Genomic DNA, 10,922 nt, shown 5'->3' on the forward strand with positions numbered 1-10,922 from the left:
GGGTGGGGGGATGGGTTAGCCCGGTGGTGGGTATTAAGGAGGGCATGTATTGCATGGAGTACTGGGTGTTATACGCAAACAATGAATCATGGAACACTACATCAAAAACTAATGATGTAATGTATGGTGACTAACATAACATAATAAAATTAAAAAAAAGTGTGTGCGTGTGTGTGTATAATGGAATATTACTCAGCCATAAAAATAATGTAATCTTGCCATTTGCAAGGACATGGATGGAGCTAGAGAGTATTATGCTGAGCAAAATAAGTTAGAGAAAGACAAATACCATGTGATTTCATTCATGTGGAATTTAAGAAAGAAAGCAAATGAGCAAAAGAAGAAAGAGACAGACAAGCTAAGAAACAGGCTCTTAACTATAGAGAAAAAACTGATGGTTACCAGAGGGGAGGTGGGTGGGAAGATGGGTGAAATAGGTGATGGGGATTAAGCAGTGCACTTGTGATAAGCAGTGCATATTTTGTGGAAGTGCTGAATCACTATATTGTACCCCTGAAACTAATATTACACTGTATGTTAAATAACTGGAAGTTAAATAAATAATTGAAAAATTGTAACATTTACTTCAGGACATAACATTAACAAAGTTTTGCTCACTGGCATGACTGAAAGGATTCATTATAAATTTATAGGAATTTTGAACTGGAAATCCCTTTCATATGTTCTTTTATTGATTCAACAATTATTTAGACTTGTGTACTAAGCACTAATCACAACTGCATATTGATTTCACAGGATAAATAATCTCACTTTATTGCAACAAGATTTCATTGAATTAGAGGTTTGTCTTTTACTTCTCTTCATAGTGGATCCTTTGTAATTGCTCTTAAATATTACTTAAGTGATTCCCAGTCAAAATCGGTCTCTCCAACTCATGTGCTCCCATAACCCTCTACTGTTCCTCAGTTCCATCACTTGGCTGCAACTCCTACTGTGAAGTGGGTGCATCTACTTGCAACCTCCCTCCATAGCACCAGGGTGTGAGTTTTGTAAAGAGCAAGCCCTCAATACAGTTTTGCTGTAAATGACTTTTATTTTATCTTTCAAAATAAAAAATAAACTTTTATATTTCTTTCAGATGGAATAGCATCCAAGCCTTATATGAATTAAATTTATTTTTGAAAATGTATAAAAGTCCTTAATATATGCATTCTGAAATACGTAAAGAATCATTTTTATTGTCTTGGACAGTAGTCAGTTTACCTGTGGGTATTTGTTTCCATTCTGCCTGCCAACTGATTTTAGAAAATCTTTGTCTACCTGTCCTTCTAGTTCAGGCTTCCCAGATTCATGCCCTTAGGAAGCCACCATCTCCGGGATGTTTTCTCCTAGTACATCTGCCTTTGTCTGAATTTATACTCTATTTAGGGCTAAACAATATTTACTTCTGTTTTTCTTTATTGTATTTCATATTTGCACTGGTATCCATGTGTCTTAGATGTGTTTCCGGTTCTAGGGAAGAATATGTGAAATTTTTTTTTCTTACAAAAAGAACTCTACAATTTGACAAAACTTGGGTATTGAAACTTTCAAAGTTAGCAAATTGAGTTGGAGTTATCTTTTGTACTTCTTAACTAAGACAAATTATGTATTAAAATTCACATAAATAAAAAAGATTTTTATAGTCTAATTGCTTGGTGATGTAGGGAGGTGAGAAGTTTTATCTTGAGTTAACAATAGAGTTTTCGGGGATTAAAAAAGAATCCATGAAGTTAATCTGTCTCCAAGTTAATGTCCTTAGGAGTGTGCATCAGAAGAAGGTTAGAGAAACAATTGTACTTAACAGTAAAAGGCTCATTTGATATTTTAATCCCTTCCCTTTTTTTTTTTTAAAGATTTTATTTATTTATTTGACAGAGAGAGACAGCGAGAGAGGGAACACAAGCAGGGGGAGTGGGAGAGGGAGAAGCAGGCTTCCCGCCGAGCAGGGAGCCCGATGCGGGGCTTGATTCCAGGACCCTGGGATCATGACCTGAGCCAAAGGCAGACGCTTAACGACTGAGCCACCCAGGTGCCCCCTTCCTTTTCAATTAACCTCACAGACAGTTGATATCACCTGTGTCCATGAGTGGTGGGAACCTTTGAATTGCCATGTTTCAAAGATGAATTGGGCAATTATTTTTTTTGTTGTTTTCTAGAATGCTTTATTCTTTGGACATGACAGATGTTTGAAATTATTATAGTGGTTTCTTTCTTGTTCCTGGATCAGCAGGCCTTTTGCACGCTGATCTTCAAGGCTCATAAAATCTTGTTGCTCAGTTGAAGCTGTTTCCTGTTTTAACAGAAGCATCTCATTAGAATGAGAGCTGGTCTTTGTTGCATCCTATGGCAGCAACTTACTTATTTTCTAGCTGAGGGACAGAAAGCCTTTCAAGTTGTCCTCTACCTCTTGGCTCTTCAACATATTTACTCTTTTGGTGTAGTTAGTGTGTTTTTCTAGACTTTGGGTCAATCACTACATATTTTGGAGAAGGACCTGACTGCTTCATCTTTCACTGCATTTCCTTTCAGTAATTGTTTATGTTGGTTGAATAATAGATATTAGTTCCTTGTCTCTAGACCTTTTAGAGTCTAAAAACTGGGGCTTGGGACAGTAGAGAAGAGTACCTGACAGCAGTGGTCTCAGCTGCCAATCAGGTGATTACATCAGCATGTGTCCAAGGGAATATACTTACTCTTCCTCAGAGCACTCAGAGACAAAAAGAGAGCCCAGGTATATATATACTTTATCTCCATCAGTTTTAGTATGTGATATCAAAAAGTAACAATAATGTAAGAATTGAGATGGCTGTAGTCATTATCTGGTTATTATAGAGAATATCAAGGCTGCCAGACATGGTTGTGTAAGTTCACTGATCAAAGGTGCCCAGAAATAGGGGTGAGAGCTGAAATCTACCTTTCCCTGCTTAACAAGCCATTAATCCTGGTGTAGAGTTATGTTCAACTGGTAGAAGGGCTAGTAGTTTCTTATTTTCACAGAGTTGCTTTATGGTTTATTGGCAACCTTGAATAATATTGATGAGATTTAAATCTAAACTCTTAAATCAAGGTTAGTTGTCTATCTGGTATCTGCATTCTGTTTACTTCAAAACAATGTTCAGAAGGTGGGAGTAATTGTGGTCTAGCATTTAATGTGGTCTCCCAGTAGTGGGAGTGACTTTATTACATTCCCATATTTTCCTTCTAGTCATTCATGTAAGTAGCACACACAGTTGTAAGATGTGTATCTCAGAGATTTGATGTATGGTTTTTGTGCACATTGAATCCTCTTATTCCATAGGGCTTTCCCAGTGAAATAAAACTCATGGATGATGTTTTAAGCTCTAGTTATTCCTTAAAGTAAGATTGAAGTTCTTTTTTCTTGAATGAATATGAAGTAATTATGACTTAGCTATACTCCTTCTTGGCATCAACATATTTGTTGCATAGGTTGCACCATATTTTAGATTTCCTTTAACTTCTCTCTTACTCTTCCTTGTTATGTTGCCCTTCAAATCCTGGCATGATGAGTCTAGAAAGAAATCAATCATCAGATACAGCACAAGATAAACAACAAACCAAATCATGAAATAAGGATCAAAGTTGGGTTTGGATCAGTTGACAACCTGAGGTCAGAAAGATAGAGAGTAGAATCCAGTACACAGACATCAAATTGCAATACTAACCAGAAAATTGGAATCAAGTTGATCAGGAAAAGCCAGAAATGTCAAGAAGCAGGGTCAGATTTGCAAATTAATGTCAAGAGAACCAAACATTAATTTCATGGAAGAGAGGAGAAACAGAAATTCAGCATCATAGGCCAGAATAGGATAGTGCTGGAGGGATGTATTGCAGATAGGGAAGAATATGTCCACAGGTGGCCACTGCCTGTGACCTTCATGTCTACTTTGCCTGGGAACCCAGCTATCCTACTGTCCTGGTCAACATAGTGGGTATGTATGTTTACAAAGCATCAGGTATCTTCCCTATGAATCTACTAAATGGGGTTCTCATAGTTTAACATACTGGAAAATGGCCTTAGTATTAGTGATATTTCTGGTATCATACAAATTCGAACAACATCTAACATGGATGATCTTATATTTTGAGAAATAATACTATAATGAACCTTTTCATTATTTACATTATGCAGAAGGAATATCTGACTAGTGACATAAGCTTGCTCTAAGGAACAACTCATTTTATGACACAGATTTGTTCTTGAAAAGTTTATGTGACTTGAACTTTTTTCTTTTTTTTTAAAGATTTTATTTATTTATTTGTCAGAGAGAGAGATAGCACAAGCAGGGGAAGCGGCAGCCAGAGGGAGAAACAGGCTCCCCGATGAGCAAGGAGCCCGATGTGGGACTTGATCCCAGGACCCTGGGATCATGACCTGAGCCAAAGGCAGACGCTTAACCGACTGAGCCACCCAGGCGTCCCATGACTTGAATTTTTTTGTAAGTTAAATTTATTTGGGAATGTTGATACTTCTAAGGAAGTATATAAAAACTCAAGTGTAAAACCACCTTCCTACTTGGTATTATTTTGAAAATATGAATTTTTGTGCATCAGTGTTTCTCAAATCAGAATGGATGTTTTAGAAAGAAAATTATATAAGTACACACAAAAGTGGATTTATTGTGAAACTAATAAAGGTTAAGCTTCAGAGCTGGTCACTTGTATAGGCTTTTCCTCACTCCTTAGGAGTGACCCCCATCCCTCTTCCACCCTGCCGGTTGGTTTGGGTGTCAAGACTCTTGACACCACACATACCAGGAGGATATGAAAAGGTTTATTCCTCACATAGACTTCCTGAGATCAGGGGCAGGCTGGTCCGGGCAGTTTGAAGGAAACGGAGAGAGTGAGCTGGGCCTTTATGGTGGTTAGGGTGGATCTGGGGAAGAGTTTACAGTGGGCTTGTATGGTGGGCTTGGGTTTGTGAAGTTTGAACTGCCCTCAGGCACCAAAGGATGTGCATTCACACCAGACTTCTATCTTAGTTGCCCAGATATAGGTTAGATAGGGAAGAAGATGAGGATTTAAAAGCTGTCAAAGGTCAAACACTAAAAATTGAGTCGGCCTCTTTATTACAGGAAGGTACCTAGTAATGTAGTCATATGGTCATACATTTTTGCAATATTTGCATAAATATTTAACCAAGATTGGCTAATATTGCTGTCTTTTCCTCTTCAACTTCTCTTCTGTCTCACTTCCCCTTGTGTCTAGTGGCATTGGAGATTTGTTGCAGGCATTTTTGAGAACCATGAGGAAGTTGGAATGAGGATATATTTAGTTTAGATATAATAGGATATATTTATGTGGGTCATAGTCACTTTTAGGTATAGTTAAATTATTACTAGTTTTCCTGGTATAAGAGAGGCTTCTAGAAATAATGCTATTACCTACTGTGCTAACTTACCTGGCATCAGGCTATGATTGTGTAGGGCCAGAGATCATATCCGAGTAAGAACATATCTTAAGGTACCTAGCACCAAAAGGAACATGGGTAGAGGAAGAGAAATGTGGTTTGAAATGTACAGAGCCAGAAAAAGTCTGTGCAAAATTCTTCATTTATTGGATATATAAGATTGTAAACAGAAGATTTAGTTCTCGCTGATGCAGTCAAAATAAAAATGCTTGCTTTGATTATGCTGCATATACAATGATAAACTCTCTCTATCTCAGGAATGCCATAAAATAGAATTTATCAGATTTTCTGTTTTTATAGTACATAAATCAAGCTATTCAAACAGTGAGTACATCTATGTTATGCCTTATATTTTACGCATATTCAAGAAAAACCACCATTGTCAGAGACATTATCTCTTATCATTATAGTTGAGGACATCATCAATAAACTGTCATCATTTCAAAAGATGTTCAAGTCACTTTTACAAGAAAACTTGAGATACTCTGAAATCTTACAGCTCATATATGAAAGAAATTTGGTAAAAGTTTCTCATTATTTGACAATGATTTAAAAAATTTATACGCTATTGGGGCACCTGGGTGGCTCAATTGGTTGTGTCTGACTCTTGATTTTGGCTCAGGTCATGATCTCAGGGTCATGATCTCAGGGTCTTGAGATTGAGCCCTGTGTCATGCTCTGCACTGGGCCTGGAGTCTGCTTAAAATTCTCTTCCTCCCTCTCCCCCTCCGCCCGCCATAAAAATTTATATGCTATTGCCAATAATGAGTTGTAAGCTTTAAAGAAATTCCTAAACTGTCACTAATAAAAAGGTATTTTAATTAGCCAGATTAGAAGAAAACTGAATTATTATCTTTGCTTTTTGTAGAAAATGATAATGAAATCATCTCATTTGAAGAGGTAATCAAAGGATATACAAAAAATGCAGGATAACAAGAACTATAGACATTTCTTAGGTTGTTAATTATTTAAAAATGTTATTTTGGGGGATTTTGTCAACTTTTAAAATTTATAATTTATTGAGGTTTTTAATATTTTTAAAAATATTCAGTTTTACCTATAATTTATAATTTTGTGTTCTTGTCCTTAAGAGAAGCACCAAATTTGTATAAGATTCAGATCCCACAAACCTGCATCTGCCTTTAGTCACAGCACACTGTCACCTTTTTAAAAATTAAGCTTTTAATTTTAATTCCAGTATAGTTAACATACAGTGTTATATTAGTTTCAGGTGTACAATATAGTGATTCAACACTTCCATACGTTACTCAGTGCTCATCATAATAAGTGTAGTTTTAATCCCCATCACTTATTTCACCCATCCCCCCACCCACCTCCCCTTTGGTAACCACCAGTTTGTTTTCTATAGCTAAGAGTCTGATTCTTGGTTTGTCTCTTTTTTTCCCTTTGCTCATTTGTTTTGTTTCTTAATTCCACATATTTGGTATTTGTCTTTCTCTGATAGACTTATTTCACTTAGCATTATACTCTCTAGCACTATTCATGTCATTGCAAGTAACAAGATTTCATTCTTTTTTATGACTGAATAATATTCTATTGTATATATATATATATATACCACATCTTCTTTACCCATTCATCTATCAATGGACATTTCCATAATTTGGCTATTGTAAATAGTGCTGCAGGAACATAGGGGTGCATGTATCCCTTTGAATTAATGTTTTTATATTCTTTGGGTAAATATCTAGTAGTGCAATTGCTGGATTGTAGGGTAGTTCTATTTTTTTTTTTTTTTTTGAGACAGAGAACAAGAGAGAGAGAGCACATGAGAGGGGGGAGGGTCAGAGGGAGAAGCAGGTTCCTTGCTGAGCAGGGAGCCCGATGCGGGACTTGATCCAGGGACTCCAGGATCATGACCTGAGCCGAAGGCAGTCGCTTAACCAACTGAGCCACCCAGGCGCCCAGGTAGTTCTATTTTTAATGGAGCTACAGTGTATTATGTTAAGTGAAATCAGTCAGAGAAATATAAATACCATATGATCTCACTCATATGTGGAATTTAAGAAACAAAACAGATGAACATAGGGGAAGGAAAAGAAAAAAAAAGAGAGAGGGAAGCAAACCAAACCATAAGAGACTCTTAGCTATAGAGAACAAACTGAGGGTTGATGGAGGGGAGATGGATGGGGGATGGGCAGGCCACCTGGAGGGACGGGTTTTTTTTTTAAAGATTTTATTTATTTATTTGAGTGAGTGAGAGAGAGAGAGAGAGAAAGAGTGGGGGGAGGGACAGATGGAGAGGAGAGAGAGAACCTCAAGCAGAGTCCCAGCTGAGCATGGAGCCTGACACAGGGCTCGATCCCACAACTCATGACCTGAGTTGAAATCAAGAGCTGGAAGCTTAACTGACTGAGCCACTCAGGCACCCCATGGAGGGACAGTTTTGTTAAAGGAGGATACCTGCCCATTTCTCTCCTCTCCCTGGTTTATTCAGTTCAGTATTAAAGGGAATTCCCAGGATCTAGGGAAATTTTCTTCTAATGGGACTTCAAATGGTGTGGCTGAAGTGTTTGGTATGTTAGATAGAGGAACAGTGGTCTGGGGGAAAGTTGGGCAGACCTCCTGAGTATGGTGTAGCTGGTGGGCAGTACCCCTCCTAGAGTTTGTACACTGTACAACCTGCACAGCATAAGGGGTAGCTCAGAAAGCATGAATGGGAGAGAATAGGTTGTCAGGAGAGCTCTGAGTCTTGGGTGGAAGTTGTTCTTAACAAGGCTAAAGGAAAGACAAGATTGGAATAAAAATTAATAACAGGGTATGCTGAGTATGAAATAAAGTTTATGGGACTTGCAAAACCGATGAGCCCCTATGTTCCATTGGAGTGTCATTGTGATGTAGCTCAGCATATTCATTTTACCAAGGACTCACGGGGGAATGGAGAAGAATGGGAAGGTGTCCTTCCTTATTGAAATTGTCCTTCCAGCTGGCCAGCCTAGCCTGGCAACTGAAATAGAGCTCATTGTAGGGATGGCAAAGATAGCATAGTACCCATTGAAGACTTTGGGGAGATGACGTGATGGCTGCCAAAACTGGAAGGGATAAAGAGCTCCTTGATGGCAGGAAATATGTTTGGACTATGTTTGCACACAGGTCATAGTAAAGTGTCTAATAGTATTTCCTAAATGAAGGTCAAATTGAAGAATACATTGGAGTTGGCAGGAATCTGTCCATTTGTTGCTAGCAGGAGCAAGAGAGGCAGCAGGGAGCTGACAGTGCAGAGATGGGCTGTCCAGGCCCCATGCTGGAATGTTAGTTGGGTGTGGGTTTATTTATAAGGCTCAAGCAGCAGAGAGGTTTAGAAGCCAGATTATGAGCAGGAGATTGGGGAAATGTGGAATGTAGTGCCCTAAAGTAGGTTCATAGCTGTTCTCCAAAGGCTAAATACACATAGATATGAATCCATATACTCCTTGACTTTTTTTTTTTTTTAAAGATTTTATTTATTTATTTGAGAGAGAGAGAATGAGAGAGAGCACATGAGAGGGGGGAGGGTCAGAGGGAGAAGCAGACTCCCCGCCGAGCAGGGAGCCCGATGCGGGACTCGATCCCGGGACTCCAGGATCATGACCTGAGCCGAAGGCAGTCGCTCAACCAACTGAGCCACCCAGGCGCCCTCTCCTTGACTTTTGATACATTCCATAAAGTGTTGGTATAATGTTTTGTTTAAAAGAATCAAAGAACAGCAGTCAGAAGCAAATAAAATTTTGAAATGAAAGCAACACACCTGTTATTATTAGCTTGATGGGGCACAACAGCTAAGTCTTTAACCATATTTGCTAGTTGTACCTTTAAAAAGTAATTTTCTGTTATAATCAAAATTCATTTTAGTTCTGTTTTAATAGAATACATGAAATTCTGCCTCACGTCTCATCTAGACATTTAGATTTGCTAGAATAGATAGAATGGACTTTTCACTCCAGAAATGAGTATATGTCAATGATGTCATCATGATAAGAATGATTTCATAATTTGAGAGAGATTTTAAGGGAAGGTAAAATTATCAGTTTATTAAGGTATTATTTCACATTTTCTATTTATAGAGGCTATGCTGCTGTACTCGAGAGCACCTTTAAAGCTTTGAAAATATATTTATTTTTATGTTTATGTTGATATATTTATGTATTTTCTATTTAAATTTTCTTTTAATTTATCTTATTTATTTATATCTTACCTGGTTATCCTTATAGATCTGTACATTTCCAGGGAAAATTGATATAATTTTATAATGTATCTTGCTGCCATCTCTTTCCTTTTCTTTGCAGGAGGAAATCAGGAACTCTCACATTTTTCCCTGCTTATTTGACCTCAGGATGCTGAGCCAGGACACTATTTGTTGATAGTTCCTCAATTAGCAGTTCACCCTTCTCTGCTTAGCTCCCAACCCTGGGAGGATGACCATACAAATCTATCACATGGGTTTCTTCCCTATGAGATTTTGGTCAGATTGCACTGATGAAAGCAATAGGCGAAGGAGAGAGGTATGGGTATTCTGCTCTCCCCCTTATGTAGGCTGCATTATCTGGCAGCAGTTACATCCCTTCACAGCAACAGGGCCTATTGGGTGATCTTTCCTTCACTGCTCAAATCTCCTTCAGGCTCTGGTATCACTGTTTGATTCCTTTACCCCATCAAGCCTAAGCACACTACTAGCTTCACTGTGGCCAGATCCTGAATGTCTCAACATCTCTTGTGGGTTCATTTAATCCTGCTCACTATCTTTAAGTAGATCCTTTATTAAAAGCATTTTTTTTTTCATAAAGGTTCTCTTTTTCCTTCTGGGAAATTGACTCATCAGCTGTTGGAAGGTAATAAAATATAGAATAGAGTGATAGTCATCCTGATGGCAATAGGTGCCAGTTATGGCTCAAATACTTTATTTTATTTCTTTAGTGTTCTTGTTAGATAAGAGTTGGTGACATTAAAGGAAATGAAGTTCATTTCTACTAAAAGCTCAGAGCAGTTTGGAAAATACCATTTCTCACATCTTCAGCCAAACATGGACATGAAGCTATCCAAGAAACTGAAAACTTTTACTGCTTGATGTCATTGGTTTGGGAGTTGTAGCATAGATAGTGGTACTGAGAAATATGGTGGAGGGAGGGTTGGTTATAATTTCAGTAGTAGCTGTGGTAGATGCTGTGGTGGTGGTTGCTGCTTATGTGGAGGTGGGCTCTATTGCTGAAGAGGTAGATACAGTTGAGAAAGCTGTGGCTTCTGTCATGGTGATGGTGGGTTCTGTGGCAGTGATGGTGGATACAGTGATAGTGGTAGGTTCTGTGAAAGTGATGGTAGCTGGCTCTTGTAGTGGGTTCTGTGGAGGTGGTGGTAGCTGGCTCTTGTAGGGGGTTCTGTGGAGGTGGTGGTAGCTGGCTCTTGTAGTGGGTTCTGTGAAGGTGGTGGTAACTGGCTCTTGTAGGGGGTTCTGTGGAAGTGGTGGTAGCTGGGTCTTGTAGGGGGTTCTGTGGAG

At 38.4% G+C, this 10,922-nt stretch overlaps 1 protein-coding gene across 1 annotated transcript in view; it reads right to left on the reverse strand.

Moving 5' to 3' along the window:
- The window catches only part of LOC145720381 (uncharacterized), a gene marked incomplete at its 5' end in the record, with an annotated part of 59,777 nt that overhangs the window by 37,755 nt on the left and 11,100 nt on the right, over positions 1 to 10,922 (reverse strand). Inside the window, one exon of the mRNA XM_081813149.1 lies at positions 10,650 to 10,914. Within this exon, the coding sequence (XP_081669275.1) occupies positions 10,650 to 10,914 (265 nt within the window). The remainder of the gene's footprint in view (positions 1 to 10,649; positions 10,915 to 10,922) is intronic.

This window comes from Leptonychotes weddellii, chromosome 2 (assembly GCF_054177405.1).
Source record: "Leptonychotes weddellii isolate Sample4059 chromosome 2, ASM5417740v2, whole genome shotgun sequence".
Lineage (NCBI taxonomy): Eukaryota > Metazoa > Chordata > Mammalia > Carnivora > Phocidae > Leptonychotes > Leptonychotes weddellii.